General features: G+C 46.6%; 1 protein-coding gene across 1 annotated transcript in view; it reads right to left on the bottom strand.

The window, feature by feature from the left end:
- LOC146595241 (glypican-5-like) overlaps positions 1 to 17,569 on the bottom strand; it is a 366,200-nt gene that overhangs the window by 347,632 nt on the left and 999 nt on the right. Inside the window, exon 2 of the mRNA XM_085306113.1 lies at positions 17,505 to 17,568. Coding sequence (XP_085162239.1) covers positions 17,505 to 17,568 — 64 coding nt within the window. The remainder of the gene's footprint in view (positions 1 to 17,504; position 17,569) is intronic.

The raw sequence follows: 17,569 nt of genomic DNA, 5'->3' as shown, positions 1-17,569 counted from the left end.
GATTAAATGAGACGTGATTAGCAGGACCTTGAAGTCTTTAGCAACCCCAACACCAGAACGAACTCATTGCACTTGCTAAACCTAATGCAAAACACTCTCCATGAGAAAAAAAAAGGGGAGGGAAACAGCGAGCCCATGGTGACCAGGCAGTGCAGCACGGGCTTCCAGCAATCACCTTGGCAGGGGTGCTGCAGTCCAGCCAGAGGCAACCAGCCCAGGGGAAACTCCTGGAGCTGAGTAAGGCTTGGCTGTTCCAGCCCAGATCCCCAGGAGGAGAATTTGCTGCATAATTATGATGAATACACTACAGCACCGGGATCATCTGCAGCCTGAGACAGCCAGAAAATTTTTCAAACAAACATTTGTTCAAACCTCTAGGGCTGTAATTCAATGTGTTCAGGGCACCTGCAGGCACAGCAGAAGCACTAGCTTATGAGCTAGTACCACACAGCACATGGACAAGTTCTCATGAAGAGCCCTGGCTCAGAGGAACAGAGCTGGAGCAGTCCAGTCCTTCCTCAATAGGAGCAAGAAAGGCAATCTCAGGCTGCACACAAGAGCACATATAGTACCAGTATCTACTCACATCTGTTCCTGCATCATGGGATTTGGGCAAATAGTGTGCTGGTTACAAGCTCCCAGAACAGAGCATCTGACCAGCTGAAGCCACGTGTACAATGAAGAGTGAAGGACTGTAAGACCTCTGGTTCTTTCCCAACGTAATGGGAAAACCACAAAAAGCCCACCGTCCTCCCAAAGGCTAGTGCTACACCCATGCCAACAACGAGAAGCTGAATTCTGCCATCACCCTGCTTGTCAGACGCGAGCTCCCGTCTCCTGACTTCTGCTGCAGAGGTGGAAGTGTAGCCAGCCTCTAACTCTGCTCCTGGGCATGTGAAGCATCTGCATCCCAGGACACCTGACGGCCTCGCGTTCACTTTCCTGCCTGCAAAGTTACCAACAGAGCAGAACACAGCCACTATACATGCCCACACTTCAATTCTCAAGATTCACAGGTTTCTTAAAGAAATGCTCTGCTTCAGATCAGATGGAAGGACTACTCTTCCAAGATTACGTACATTATTTTTCAATTCAGGTCTGTTTATCCTAGACTATCATTTAAAGCTGGCTAAACTTTTTTTCCCCAAGTGGGAAAACTAAGTTTTACAACATCACTATTACTAAGCAGGATAAAGTATTTTGCTCCAATTTTAAAAGCAAAGTCACTCAGAACAAGAACTATACTACAAAGTCTAAAACATAAGTATTTTGGAAAGTGGTGATCCCTACTCAAAGCTCTTCTGCAACCTTAAAACACTTCGTATATGTCAAAGGCATCACCTGCGAAGCACCTCCCTATCCCAATTACAAAGTACTCCAGGCACCAAATGCACAGAAAATTACTGATCCCCAGGCAGCTCCTTAACTGATGTCAATCAAGCCAGCTCAGTTGTGGGGAGGTTTTTGCTTTGCACTGTTTGAGCTTTGTTTCATTTTAGAGCAGCAGAGGTTTGGGGCTCTGCTCTGCTCTTTGATACAAGTCAAAGAGTCTTTGGCCGTTAAAACCAGCTGAATCAGTATATGTACATGATCCCAAAAGGAATGAGCAGCTTGCTATTCAGCAATAGATCGCACTGTTTCCAAAAAGCTAAATACATACTCATTTTGATAGCAGACCCTGTAATTGTAACTGTTCTTTTGAAATACAGAATGCCAAATGCCCTCCCTCCAAAAGCCTGCACATACTGTCAAAATCTGTATTCTGAAGCCAGAAAACCAGCTCTTCAGTGGATGATAACCAACATCCCTTCACCAACTTCGTCAAAGACAGGCTGATTTGCACAAGCTGAGCCTACAGCTTCCGCTGCAGAGACCAGCTCAGCATGATTTGTCCTGATAGCTTTTATTCCTTTATATTCTGACAAACTTTTCAACAGTATTTCCAAACAAAGCCCTAATCCAAAGCCTAACATTTTAATGCTGTGCAAGTGTCTTTGCAGACTCCAAGATCAATTATGTCTCAGCAACAGAGCAAAGTGCCAAAAGTACCTTGCATTGAGCCTGGCCCAGCTGAACAGGAGCCAGCACTTTGTCCTGCTGGAGACTCATCTGTCTGGCACAGCTGCTGCCTCAGCTAGAGGAAAGGTCAGCAATTAAAAAAGACTAATTTAGAGGAGCAGGCCTAGCCAAGTGAGAAAGGAAGCACTTTCCAAGCAGAGCTCCCCCTACAACTAGTTGCTGCATGAGAAAAGCGGGAGGTAGCACAGCCACAGGAGGTGAAGGGAAGCTTGCCACGGCAGCCTGCCCCCAGCTCGTGAAGTCCTTCCTCCGCAGGGCGCTGGCACCACAGCCGCACTCAAGCCATCACCACCCACAGCGAGTGCACCAGCACCGAGAACTCGCACACTCACCGTTAGAGACGCACACGATTAGAAACACACTATTGGTCACACGCTACTAGAAAATAACTCTCCCATCTGTTTCAGTCTGTTCCCACCATTTTATAAAAACGTCCCTGTTCTGTATGTAGCACGGTAAGGCACAAGTACACTTTAGAAAAACATTAGCAATGAAAATGTCCCTTTGCCTAATGCCTTGTTTCACATCAGAAAACATTACCAGAGGTATTCTTTAACTTGAACAGTGGACTTTCTTACTGCTATTTTAAAATGCCCTGAAGCATCATTAAGGCCACAACCAGGTGTGCTGCTCCAGTTGAAATACTCAAGGCTGAAAGATTAACACCTACAGTTTATCAAGCATCACTTAGCTATGCATGCCAGTAATCACAGTAGTAGGTCGTTACTTCCTTATCCACTAAAGCCAAAATACCTCGCATCAGCTCAAGAGTTCTTGAGGGGACCTAAAATATGTACAGACACACACAAATACAAAACAGGAGGACCATTTTGCCAGCACTGGGATTATGCCAGCAGATTCAAGGGAGTAGAAACCTCAAATGGGAGGGGAACAGCAAGAAGCACCAGATGTCACAACTCCAGCAAGCTGGCAGCATCAGCAAGTGCTGCAGCCTGCCTGACAGCTGGAGACCATCAGACACTGGTCCTGATTGCTTTCCGGAGCAGGAACGCTACAAAACACACAGGTCCTAAGGGCAGCATCTGTACAATGCAGTGTTGTTAGGCCTGTTGCTAAGTATGTCTTGTTTCATTTTTTCCCCACTTCTCTGTCATTTGCCTGTTCTCACTGCTCTCACACTCTGATTTTTGGCCTGCATCCCAAACTGCCTTCTGCCCTACTGCATCAGTTGGCATGTGGCCATACTCCTTAGTTTTGTGACCATGGCTCACACCCCTCCTGAAGCTACCTTCCGCCTGGACAGGAGCATGACATGTCTCACCATAGCCTAGGCTGAACTCCATTCCCAGAAAGCTCTATTCATCTTCTGACCTCCTCTTGTGACTACTACTCACCCTCCTCAAACAAGGTCCCCTTCTACCACTCTCCCTGCTGCAAAGAGCTCCGTGGCCAAGAGACCATGCAGCAGCAGCATCCTCCTAGGCAGCAGCAGCTGTTACCAGGAGACCTACTCATACCACTCCCCCCAGATCTGAGGGCATCACCTAGAAACACTGCTGCTACAGAGCAGGCCAAGGACAAGCAGCCTCTCTGCAAACAGATGCAGCAGTTGTAACTGGTGTTGCTTCCTGCTGATTGCCACCACTCCTCTGACATGGGTCTTGCAAGCACTTCCTGACCTGCTCCAGGCACCTTCAACCAGGCTGGTTTTATCAGGTGATTTGCCTTAACTAGCCTGATTATGAGTGTAGCTGGACAGGAGGTCCCAAATAGTCAGCAGCGGGTGATGACAAGCAGTAGGGGGCCATAAAAGTGTCACTGACATTGCTGGGTCATGGAGGAGCTGGTCTTCAGTTCAACACATCAGGGCAATGAAGGTGATGGAACAAATACACACAGATGGTAACTTCAGCATCAAATCCTGTAAAGCATCTATAAAGCATGCAAAAACAGACTTAGTGTTTCCCACAACAGTCTAGGTCTTACTGGGATGTTAGAAGATGCATCTTCAGTGCCAACATCAAACTGCCAGAGCCTTGCAGCTCCTAAATACTCTAAGGAGCAAAGAAAGGGTAGCGAACCTCACATTGTTCACTACTCTCTCTTCCAGTCCTGATCTCAGAAGCAGCACAATTTAAGCACCAGAAGGCATGAAAGCACACAGCCTGAGCCCCAGCTTACAAAATCTCAGGCCAAATCATTCAGGTCTGGCCAAACTGTGAGCATCTGAGAAGACTCAGCATGGGAAGTGCCAAGTGCTGAGTATGGGAAGCAGCAGCTACCTTGAGCAGAAGCTGCAGACTGTGCAAGCCATAAACAAGAGCCCTTCCTGCATAAGGGTGAGCACCATCTCCTGATCCTGTTCTCTCATAGACTGGAGATAAACTGTTAAATAAATGAAATTACTTCACTTCAGGCCAATACTGAGTCAGATAAACTCTTTCAATGTGGGCCTGTCTGGGAGATGCACTGACAATAAGATTGTGAATGCTGAAGGGCTCTGCCAACTGCACAGTGCATGCAAATTTAGAAGATTTATACTCCTTGAGGACCCATCCTTCTCCTCCAGTTGATATACACACATGAAAACTAGAATGATGTATAAAGTACATTTTAAAACAGTCTAGGTTGAGAGAGGTCAGCAAGTCTATATTAAGGGGTTTTCCACATTTACTGTAATGGGAACGCCTTCCTTTATGAGCAAAGCATATGATTATGGTATACAGGTGAGAAAAATTGCAAGAACTTCCATAAATTTAAATAAAGAGTCTACTATCACTCTCCATTCATTATGTCATGCCACATTCACAGCAGAAATTAGAAACCCATGCGTTTTTCCAACCAGCAGAAGTCAAATACATAAAAAAACATTTCCAAAAGGAGTATAATAAATCTTCCTACCCCATATCTTCACAGGACAATAAGACAACTGCACTTCTCTCCAGTGGCAAAAGCATTTCGCTATCACAAAACTCTGACTTACAGTACTTTGAGTGCCACAGAAACTACATATAAGGGAAATTACAACACATACAGAGCTCTCTGTGGATTACAGTGTTTACAGCAAAATTGAAATTGTTTTTAAATGAAAGTTGTGGGTTTCTAGCCCTGCACAGTTATAAAGAAAACTTCCGAATGCAAACCAATACAGGGCTGTCTGTCTAGTTCTATAGGGAGATGAAATGAAAGAGCTTTATGAGAGGTGGGAATTGCCTCATTCATCTCAACTCTGAAGCCTAATGATAATTCAGACATTCATGCTAGCTGTTTTACCAGTGACAGATGACTTTTTGTAGGAACTGCTTGCTAATATGCTTTACCTACTGTGGCAGGAATCATATAAAGTGTCACAGCACAGAATTTCCACAATATTGATATGTTCACACTCAATTGTATTTCTTATTCTTTTTCATTACAGCTGTCAACATAAGAGTCTAAGAAGGTTAGATTGAAAGAGGGGAAAAAAAAAAACAAAGAAAAACCTGAAGGAACAGAGGGACTGGTAAATCTTTGGCCAGGAGCCTCAGAAGGGGACGTTGAGATAAAGAGAATTAGAAAATTGGGTGAAACAATTCCCTAACCCTCCCATCCCCCTCTCCCCCCTTGCAAATTTTGAATATTTTAATTTTTGCAGTCTCATTTGAAAGCCATACATAAAGCTTAGTGTTCAGACTTGTTTTACTTTTTCTATATACAATTATATACACACATGCAAGCACAAATACATGCATGTGCACGCACATGTGTATATGTATATATACACATATATCCCTTCTTGAAGTGCTAATTTTACAGCCCAAATCCCAAACGCTTTTGACGAGGTTGGCCATTTCTCATTTCAAAGTCATGCACCAAAGGTATAAACAGGTTTACTAGATAGTTTTTAAACTAGTGTTTTCATCAGTATTAGAACGAATTTCTTTAGGATTCTATCTCCCCCCTTCCATTTTATGTCTTCATCTTTAGAAAGGGAAAAAAACTCTAGAAACCTGGGTGCGATTCCCCGAAAACTTAAAGAAAAGCATGATGAGCACCTTGACATTATCTACCAAAAAGGAATAGCAATCATTTACAGAGCTAAATAAGAACTATGCAGCCGATTACTAGTAAAGACACCTCTCACTCTGGCCAAGTCTTCAACTCCATCGCCCGTGACACAGTAATTAAAACAGGCAAGACAAAGTTACAGTACCACAAAGCCTCTGCATCTTGATCACTTGCTTCAGTTCCTTGTGAACATAACTCCACCACTGTCAGAAGCAACACTAACATAAAACTGGAGTTCAATGTCATGAAGTGAACCCACAGGCGCTAGAAGGCAATCCTTAGCAGCTGACTAAAGAGACAAGAGCTCAGCGCATATGACTGCATTGAGGGATGGATACTCATGCAGCACAAGCGCGCAGAGGAAAACGCAAGTGTGCAAACGCCATCTCAGCTGCCTGGCATCGCACCCCTCGGCAGGCACAGCTGGCAGAGCCGAACGCCGCTTCAGAGCCGCGTTGCGTTGGGAAGCGTCGGACAACTGGGCAGTACTCACCTGCAACGGAAATGGTGGTTTGCACCGCCAGCATGGCTCAGCACCCACAGATGTCAGACACCCAGTGGCACAGAGAGCCATTTCAAGCACACAGCTAAGTACAGTTAAGGCCACAGCACTGAGCTTTCTGCTTTTGTGGGGAAGAAGTAGCAGGAGACTAGCACAGATCTGCGCTCAATGGCCTTTGGGTCAAACACTGAAATACGTCCTCTGCCAACAGCAGAGCCAGCAAACCCTACGTGCAACTTCCCATTACACAAAAGCCAAAGTTAACAGAAAACTGAACCTGCAATGAATTATAACTTGGAAACATTAATTACCTAACAGATCCATGTCATGACATGCACTTGATTTCAGACAATTATTTGTTATTTTAGCTGCATACATCCCATTAAAATTAATGGTAGGTCAAACAGCTAAAACCCCAAACATATCAAGGAGTCAGTGACAATATTAAGTAGTCCAAAAAGTAGCAAGAGCCCACAAAAAGCTATACCTCATGAGATTAAAAGGTCGTGAGAGTACTTCCACTTAGCCCTGTGGTTCCTACAAAGTCAGGAGGGGGAATGGCCTTTTGCCCTCAACTCCTTTTTTGTCTTGTTCTGTCTATCTAGACCACGGATAACATGCTGGTTGTTCTGGGAACTGCCTAACTGATACTATTGCCCTAGGGGAAGCAATGATGAAATGACTGGTGTGTAGATTGAAGAAGTCTGCAATGAACGCACGTCTGAAGTGGCCATTCACCTATTTCTGAATTACTGGGTACACCAAGCTGGACCCTGGCAGAGCACCGCACATGAAGCATCCTGCTACACCTCCAGGAGCCCAGCCAGACCTGCACCAGGGTTGCGGGCTGCAAAGCAGATACCGCTGCCCCAAGACTGGGCAGAGACCTGACCCTCTGCAAGGAGCTCCAAAAGCCTTCGGGCTGCAACCGCAGACCAATAGTCTGAGATAGGCTGCTAGGCTTGGCAATACTAAAAGGTATGTTGACCCCCTACTCGAGCCCTTTAATCTCAGCGCTTTGTTTCCTATGCATAATAGAAGAGTATCTGCTTGCCCACCTTTTGTTGCTTGCTTTAGATCACCAGCAGTTGCAGGCAGAGGCTGCTGCCTTTACCATGGGCTTGGTCAGCATCCTGTGCAACAAGAACCTGGGTTTGACTTTGAGCCAATGCACCTGTGGTTATATAAAGAAGCCACATTTCTTTCCTTAAGACATGAAAACAAGGCACCACTCACAGTACAAACTGACCATCTCCCTTCTTGCTGGCTTTCTTCAGCTAAAGAGTGCTACTGAGGCTTCAGAGCTAGTCATTCAGGCTGGCCGGAGCAGCCCGGGTCCGAGCCACTGTTTCAAGCCGCCGGCGCACGCCGGCGGGCCGTGCCGTGCTGCTTACGCTTGGCTCACATCCGGAGAGGCGAGGGGCTGCCGTGCTGAAGGGGAAGGCAGGACGGAGGACGGCAGCTGTCAGACACGCTGGCAGCCAAGCTGGCACGAGCTGGCCCGGTCCAACCCTTGCTACTCAGCTAACATTTTGGCACCTGTGATAGCCATCCCAGAATAAAGTCTTCCAGGCTAAAGCAACTGCCTTGCCAACAACACGGACACCTTGGCCTCAGTGGGAGTTCACTGCTACCAGAGAAGGCCACAGCGCGGTAACGTCACGGGCCAGCGACAGAAGAGCGTTTGGAGAGCTTTCAGAGCACAGCACGGAGACAGGTACAGCCAAGCCAACGCTATTTTTGGGGGGAAGACAAATGTTTATTTTTCCTGACTTATCTAGGGCAACACAGATTATGAAGAGCAAATTTGATTACTGAAGCTTGAAACTGAAAGGGCAATACTTCAGCCAAAAGCAACGCTGAGCTGCTCCGAATAGCAACAGATTTTTTCAGACTTCAAAACTAAGATTAGGAGACTAAGACCTAGTCTTCTTAAGACCACAAGCTTGAAGGCCTTACCCTGACAGCATTATCAGTCTTCTCGTTTTTTAGATCTCTACTCTATTTTGGGGGAGGAAGCGAGCAGGATTTTAACACACGGTTTGCTCTCTGGCCTCCTGGCTCATTACAGCTCTCCTTTCCACTGCCCACACTTACAAAGCACGTGCTCTTCCGCGCTTGCAAACAACTCCGTTCGTCCTGTGTGCCACACAGAAGTATTTCTTTCAACTGTCAACCCAAGGCAGTCTTACAAGACGCTGGGCGCTGCTCCCCAAACGTTACCTAGCAAGCCCCCGTCCCTCCTAACAGCATGCCTGAGGTCCTCCAGCTGCCACCATTTGCATCTGCTCATGGAAGGGGAGCAGGGCTGGAACACGAGACAGCAGCGTTCAGCGTTTTGCCCTCTCACAGCCTCCCAGACAAGCCGCAAGCAGTACAGCCATACAGTATTTTCCAGACAGACCAAAACTCTGCCTATGCTTTGGAGGGCCAGGACACAAGCTCTGATACATGGTAGAGCTGAATTTTTCAGTTCAGGCAAGAGCATCATGCCACGTATGGCTACGCTGCCTCCTGCCAAGTGCTGCCTCACAGCTATTTGGACATACTAGAGCAAGACTGAATCCACCTAGCAGAAGGAAGCAAAGAAAACCTGGGTATTCATTTACAATATATATACACACACACACATCCCTGACACTTCATATAGGCCTAATGCGTCCTCGTTTCTCCACGCTGTTGTGCTACAGTCCTGCACATATCCACTAACCACCTTGCAAACTAACTGCTGCATAGTTTGATCTCTCAAAAGCAGTTTTCTCTGCATGCTCTTCTCTTCCACCACTATTAAAGTGGTTTTGCGAGGGGTTATTCTGCCTTTAATGAACATGGAATTGATATGCCCGTGTATCTGGCTACACAATTCCTTCTCCCCAATAATCTGAAATTCACCTTAAAAAAAAAAACTTACTCTTTGTACCCAGGCACCACATCAAGTTATGACACTTAATGTGTTACCATATCTTGAATTAACTTCATTCATCATGGCTCAAACCAGTGCACTTTAACATTTGTTTCAGGCTTAACGCTGTCTGTGGCTGCTGCAAACACGTAGCATTGCTTTAGAGCAGAACACACCAGAGCAGTTTTCATGTATGTAAATGTCAGACAAGAAAGTGTTAGGAATAGGATAAGTAGCAAAACACCTATGTTTAAGCAAGGGAGAGTCAAGTCTTGTTTTAGGGAGAAACAAGAAGTATTTAAGCACTGGTATAAATAGTCTGAGAAGGTAGTGATCTTCCATCACTGATTTAAATACAGCTAATCCTCATTGCCACAAGCAGGAACAGACCAACTGATCACTTCAGGTCCATTTCAGCACTATTTCATGTTAATCTATTCTTTCAACAGCTCTCAGCAGCGTATTTTTCTAATGACACCCAGTTTTCATCAAACAACCCTCCCTTTATTCACATTCTCCACCATAAACACTCAGGGCAAGCTGTTCTGGACACCAGCTCCTTTAGTACTATGTTGCTGCACCTTTTGTGAGGATTTGGCCCTTAAGATCTCTCAAGAGGAGAGCTTTAATTTCACAGCACAAATCTTGCTCATTTTACTCCATATTTACCGAGAACAAAGGGAAGACTATGCAAATGCCCTGCTACTTAGACCTGAACAAAGTGGAAGCAAACATGCAGATGTGAATGGGAGGCATAACGGTATGAAAAAAGCAGCTCTTTTCAAGAGTAAAATGACTTTGTCAGGGTCCCTTTGCACCGTGTGCATGGATGATTTGTGACAAAACAAAAAAGTGCTAGCCTAGCACGTCACCCATGTCAGAGATTAGAGCACTTCAAAACCCTTAGTTCAGGCACTTGCTGGAACTTGAAAGGCTTTCTTAGGCGATGCTTAGCTTCTTTATGGCTTTCACTCGACTTTGATGTGCACCTAAGAGTGAGGAATCTTAATCTGAAGGTTTTCTACGGAAAATACCCATATTGTGTATAAATCACAAAATCTTGTCGCCCTGATTAACATGAGTCAAAAGTTTGCAAAACTGTGCCCAAAGTTAGAGGTTCCGAATCACTATTTTGAGGCCCAAATAAGAACCCTAAGTTTCAGAGCACTTAGTAACTTCCCAAAAGTTCCTCTAGTAAGAGCATCCTGGTAGTATTTATACCTCTTGACTAAGCTTGGAGTGCTAGCAGGTAGTCAGTAACACAAGTGCCACTTCCGCACCGCCACTGCCACTCATTTTTGAAAACAAATTTAAAAAGGTACCTGTGAAAAACCAATCAACTGCTCATGTGTTACAACATGTCTTCTCTGAGCGTGAACACCGATATGTAAACATAAGCATCATTCTCCCCCCGCACCCTCGACACGTAACCCCCAGCAGCATTACTGGGAATTATGCATGCATAACGAGCAGGGCACAGTCCCCACATGAATAGAGCCCTTGTTGGAACAATGAACACATTTGACCATCAGCATTTAAGGATGTGCCCAGCTACCCCGTTTAACCAGCCGCCACACAAAACCACCACGACCTATCTGCTATCGTTGGATTCCAAACGCGGCTCCGAAATCAGTCCCTCGTCTGTTTTTAAAGGACTCGGCAGTGGCCCGGGCAGGGGACGGAGGGCTCTGTCAGCACCAGCTCCTTGGAAAGACGGAAGGATGGTCCTCCAGAGTGGCCTCCCGCAACAGAGCTGCTCTGGACAGGGAAAGACCGTGACCCCGGGAAGCAAGCAGAGCAATTAGAAGACCAGGAATCCATACTCACATGCTTCACAGCCATGCGTACATTGACTGTCACTACTAACAGAAACCCGGGAACAACGCAGGACGGCAGAGTACAGCCCAGTCTTGCAGCGCAGACTGAAAAGGACAGATCAAAAGCAAAAAGAGTGGGAAAGCTGATTAAAGGCAACTTCTAGGGGAATAATTTGCTGTCTTCTACGGCTGTGAAGTTCTTGTGCAGCTGCCTAGCCACATGTTTTACTCCTGTCTTTTAGCTATCAAAATGCAAGACACTAAACTTAAGGGTATTCTAAGTATTAAAGCTGCTTCCTGAGATTTTTGACTCCAAAAGATAGCAAATAAATTTAGACATATCATTTAAAAACTCCTCCAACATTTTGAGTGTTTTCTGTATTCCTCAAACTAACACCTTGAAATTTCGGAAGAACTCTAAACATTAATCATGTATGTACAACTAGACTAAGAATGTAATTAATAAACATCCCTTAGAACTGATGTACTGAACAAAGAGTAAAATAGATGGATTTATTCTAATAATAGCATATGCACAGTGCTTATGCATAATGAGAGACAAGGCTGTGGCTGCTCCATTATAAATCACTGGCTAAATACTGATAAAAGTGCTTGGTGCTTTACAACTGAACGCTTAAAGACCTAGAAAAGACCCACCAAAGAGGTCCAGTACAGTCAAGCACACTATAAAATTAAGCAGTAAGATTGCTAGGACAAGACTATGGCTGTGAAACACCTTGTACACACACAGAGACCTCCAATCCAGAATAGGCTTTTGGGTGCTACCCCACTACTGAAGCACAAAAGACCCTCAGCTCATGACTAAACACACCAGAAGCACCTAAAGAGTCTGAAGAACATCATGGAGCAGTGGGCTGATTACACTGTATGTCTAAGCTCTAAATGTTTAAATGCCATCAGACGCCAATGACTAGTCTAAGAGACTACACAACTCAACACTGGACATTTTAAGCTGAAACAAAATACTGTGCAGAAGTGTTCTGCAATTCTGCAAAGAACTTTTTGCTCCCCCCCCCAAAAAAAAAATTGAAGCAGCTGGCAGAAGGTGGAGACAGACCCACTTCTCATTTTTTTCATTCTTAAGGAGATGAATTGTTAAATGTTAGCTGAGTACCTTATTTTATTCACTGATGCTTAGAAATTACCTTAATGTATTGCCACATTATATGACCTGTAAATATCAAGTGTTTCAAGATGATTCAGTCATATTAAATGGTAATATCTAAGCAAGCTGACAGAGGCTGAGAGATTGGGTATAAATCTCATTGTGTCACGGGCTTGGCTACTGCTCGGAAATCCATTCCGATCCATCGGAATTTGTATTTTCCCCTAAAAGCAGATGCGGTATTCTAAACTGGTAAATGATGAGCATCTATCTGAACTATTATTAAACATATGCCTCTCGCCATTTTATGCTTTCATGAAAGAAATTCAATTACAAGGACTTTGCAATACTTGGAACTATAGCTATAGTTTTATACCATCTATAAGTAAAACCATTTTTAAAGATAAATCCATTTTACTGCACAGGAGGCATTTTACACATATCTTTGCTTTTTACAGAGATCCTCTAGTTCATGCCAATTTTCGTGATTAATCTTTATAAAAGCTTTTACTCACTTTGATGTATTTATTTTATTGATTTATATCGCACTTATTATCATGCCAACTATGTTTCCACTTATCACATTAATGCATTTTCATTAGTGCTGCCCTTTCGGTTAAGAACTTACTGCTCAGTTCTGCTATACTAGAGAGAAGAGCATGGGAGAGATGCTTTTCTATTTTGGATTGCAATTACTGATGGTGAAATTTCAGTGCTAGGGAAGGTGCTACAGAGGCAGCTCTTGGGAGTCACCAATATTTTAAGCACATGGCATTTCTTACTAAACTTAAACTCTATCTTGAGATCCAGGTCACCATCAGAACCACCAGATCTTATAAGTGACCATAATAAAAATCACTCCACAATCTTTTTCAGGAAAGAAATTTGAGAGTACAGATAGACAGCTTGAATTACAGGAATGTCTGGCTCTATCCCTTGGCTCAGCTGGATGACAACAGCAAGTGGAAGGGACTGGGGGGGTGGTGGTCAATTCTCTGCTGACTTTTGGATTCTTGCCCAAAAAAAGATGTTTACAAGAAAAGGCTGATCAGAATACCTAAGCCAGTCTTTCAGCTCACCTGGACCAAACACTCACACAAATCACTGAGGACACTGTTTTTTCCAAGGCTCATGGATATGAGAACTAGAGATTTCCATCTGGCAGTGGAAGAGCAATTCCCATCTTTATGAGGCACTAAGCAAGTTTAAACAGATTTTTTTGCATGTGATTGCTCCCAAGAGGGCATAACAAAGCAGGCAGCTGGTCCAGCGTCAAACAAATTTCAGGCATAGAAAAAAGAGGAGGGGAGAAAAAGATATCACTATTGGCATAAGCTCTGCCCACATGCAGAGTCACCACCAGCTTTAGGTTAGGTGTGAGGCTGAACACTGCTATAAAACCATGAGCAAATTAACGGAGGAAGCATCACTTCCTCCAGGAGCTGCAGAATCACAGCTTTTCTGAGAAGCACAAGAACTATCACAGCAACTGCAGTCAGCAGCTTCAGACTGCCCCCATCTTGGAAAGACTGCTTCTTGGGGCTTCTTGCAGACAAGGGGTGAAAGATGGGCAACTTCCAGGTTCAGCTTCCAACCATCAGAAACCAGGTTAACTTCTTTTTTTCCTACCATAAAGAGAAGATTATGCAGAGGCCAGCCTGAAGAAACAAAGGCCCCTTACTGATACTTGAGCTATGATCTTCCTTTTTTTTATTTTTTTTTCAGCAGCTTTTCAGCTACAATCCTCAAAATAACATATTATGATAGAGCCTACAGAAGGGGAAATTGAGCACAGCTGGACTTGTTTTAGGCCATACAGCAAGCAAACAGCAAAGATGGGAACAGAATCCATCTCATGGGATTTTGTAAAGGAAGAAAACTCATGGAAATAATTTTTGTGCCTTTCCTTAAAGTCTTACCCCTCCTACACTGTTTGAGTATTAACGTGACCGTGCTCACCCAGCAGCCCCTGCTCCCAGATATACCCTCCATCCACACTCCTGACCTCAGCAGCAATACATCAGTGAGGAACACAGTCCAGCATCCAGCTCAACAGTAAACCCAAGTATAAACCGCAGTTCACAGAAGTTTAGTCACTCGTTCTGACGGGACAAAAACTTGCCAGAGCCAGTTAAACAAGTATCCTTCACATCTGGCACGTGCCAGACCCGTGAGTGACTTTGAGAAAACGCTGCTGTGAGCAAAACGCATTTCAGCACTGCACCTTTACCAGGGAGAATTACAGTGCTCTCATTAAAGTGACAGAAACGAAGAGCTGAGCAATAATAAAAGAAAAACAGGAAAATAAAGCGTGGTATGACCCATTTCATAATAAAATGGTTAGTTTCAGAGATACTCCTGGATTTAACTCAAAAGGGATTTAGCTCGCGCTCCCTCCCAACACACCGGGAGCTTTGCCCCGGGCTGCGAAGGGAGGAGACCCGCTCTAACGCGGGCCCTGCGCACGGCAAGGAGCTCCTGGGAGCAACCAAGGACCTTCCTGTTACCAGTCAGAAAGTACAACAGCTTTAACGCGAATTGTTAATGCACGTCCAGCCCTGCTACGCGACATTCAGTGTGTGTACGTGGCAATGAACTCTTCTGCTTATTTAAGGTGCGGAGAGAGTAGGGAATAAAGAGCTTTTCACAGGACAAAACCTGCCCTGCAGAAGTCACCCCGAGCGCAGCCCGGGCAGCCTCTACGTCCTCCGTGTAGCACAGCAGAGGAGCGCGTAATACGACAACCAGATACGCAGGCCTTCCTCGCAGTAGACCTTGACCCGGTAATTTTGGACGTAAGAAGTGACGGACTCCTCCTTCCTACCTTCCAGAAGTCACCGCGGCCCTCCCAGCCCCACGGGCAGCAGGAGGAGGGCTGCGCGCCCGCCCATCTGCGCGCCCAGACGGAGCGGGCCCGTGCAGCGAGCGAGGGTTTTCTCCCAGTGAAGCAGTTTGGGGCTCAGCCGCGGGCAGGCGAGCGCAGCCCCGGGGACAGCGCGTCCCTCCCGGCGCGACCCCGACGCAAACGCTCCAGCTCGGCCTGCGGAGGCCGACGGGGCTCCGAGCCGTCCCCCGGGGCGAAGCGCCGCTCCCCCTCGGCCCTGGGCTCCCCACGGCGGCACGAGAAACCACATCCGTCGGCCAAGCGAGGAGCGGGGCTGCAAGAGGCGGCTCCTGGGCATCTCTGAGGGCCTCTCCAGAAGATGGCGACTTCCACAGAGCAGAGGGCAAACACACCCCTGCCGGGCCCCCGAGGGCCTCCAGCGCTCAGCCACCCCACAAGGCGCACGCACAGCGGGACCCACCGGGACCCCCCGCAGGCTTCGCTTGGGGCTGCCCCCAGCATCACCCGTCACCCACCCACCAGCCCTCCCCTCGGCCTTCAGCCCTCTCCACCGGCTGGGGGACCGCCCAGCAAGGTGAGCCTCCCGTCCTAGCAGGGCGGGCTCCCCCCAGCACCCTCCTCACGGGAGACCTCCACGAGGGCCAAAGCGTTCCCTCGCGCTATTTATCCACGCAACACCGGAGTTCAGCACAACCCAAGGGCACCCCAAAACCACCTCCGAAACGTCACAGCTTCTCCACCCACCTCGCCTCTGGAAGGGCACCGGCTCCCCAGGCCGCACCTGCGGCGCTGGGAGCTCCCAGAGCGCCGAAGGCGGCCAAGTTCACTGAAGTCTGAAGCGCATTTTTGAGAAAGCGCTTAGATACGCGGAAGCAGGTTAGACATGGAACAAAATTGGTGGTAAGCCTTGTTATACCTTTTTTTTTTTTTAAAAAAAAGACACATAGTGAGGTCTCCACCAGCACAAGAGAACAGCAACCTAATTCAGGTTTCAAAATGCCTTTCTTGCCACAAAATAATCAACGATTTCTTGCTTAGAGACAACTTCTCAGCCGTGTATCGCCTCAAACGCTTTATGGAAAGAGAAGGTAAAGATCACCAGCACTGCGCAATCATTTACCACCAGAGCCGCCTTAACGCATCAGAGCAGCAGCCGACGAAACCTCGTCTCCCAAGACAGAAGCCCGTACCTGCAAGCACACTCAAAACTCAGTTTAGGTAACGGCAGCCTTTCCATCAACGTACGCTGGCTTTGAATGGAACTGCTTCAAAAAAGAGACATGAAAAATAATAAACCAACACCAAAAATGGACACTTCTACCACTGCACACCTACAGACAACTGTATGCCAGCAAGAGGCAGCTGGGGCTGTTTTATGAGAGACTGATAGTCCTTTTTTATTCTAGTTCTTGTGAATATATTCTTAAAACACACAAAAGCCAGAGAGACGTGACTTCATCATCTGGACAAACATATGGTCATTCATATGAGTTTAATAATTTTTGGATATGACAAAGGATTTTACCCCTTCGCAATAAATTCCAGGGGGTGATTACTGAATATGCAGAAAATCCTTTTTTTTTAAGCACATGTTGCTTTTCTGTTTCATCAGTGCCACGCATAGTTCTGGAAGTTTATGGGAAGGCAAAGAGAAACCCTATGCTACCTGTTAACTTTTCTCAAGTATTAAATACCACAGCTCCGCAGCTCAGCTACAGGAAAGCTGAGCTCTGTTGAACTTGTATCACCAAGATGTTACTTTTCCTTTCTTCACACCCAAGTTCCCGAGCTCAAGAGCAAGATTAAGCCCTCCTCGTTCAGAAGTTACGCCGTACTCGGCAGTCGGCCCGCGGATCCCTACTCCTGCCCACCAAAGGGAGGTGAAGGCAGCTGCTCACTCCGGCGTTCCCTGACGACTTTGCTACCAACCTGCCCTCCGAGAGCGCCGTCAAGGCACGGAGCGCAGCGACCGCGCCGAGGAGCAAGGGGCTGGGGCAGAGGCGATCGGTAAGCGGTACAGCAGACAGCGGAATACAGAGGTAACCCTCCTCCTCCAGGACAGCGTGTGTGTACACGCACACGTAGTGGGTGAGCACGCGTTACACACGCGCGCGCTCTTCCCCGCCGTGGAATAAGCGTGCCGAAGGCGCTAGCCCCCGCCGTCCCTGCGCCCGCAGGGCGGCCCGGCCCGCCCGCCGCCCGCCCCCCGGCGCGGCGGTACTGACCGGCGGTGGGCACGTCGGGGACCAGCTTGAGGGGCCCGATCTGCCGCAGCTGGAACGCCGTCCGC

Source organism: Rhea americana, unplaced genomic scaffold (genome assembly GCF_003343005.1).
Source record: "Rhea americana isolate MKP2758 unplaced genomic scaffold, rheAme1 scaffold_231, whole genome shotgun sequence".
Lineage (NCBI taxonomy): Eukaryota > Metazoa > Chordata > Aves > Rheiformes > Rheidae > Rhea > Rhea americana.
Note: the sequence above shows the minus strand (reverse complement) of the source record. Positions and strands in the feature narration are given on the sequence as shown.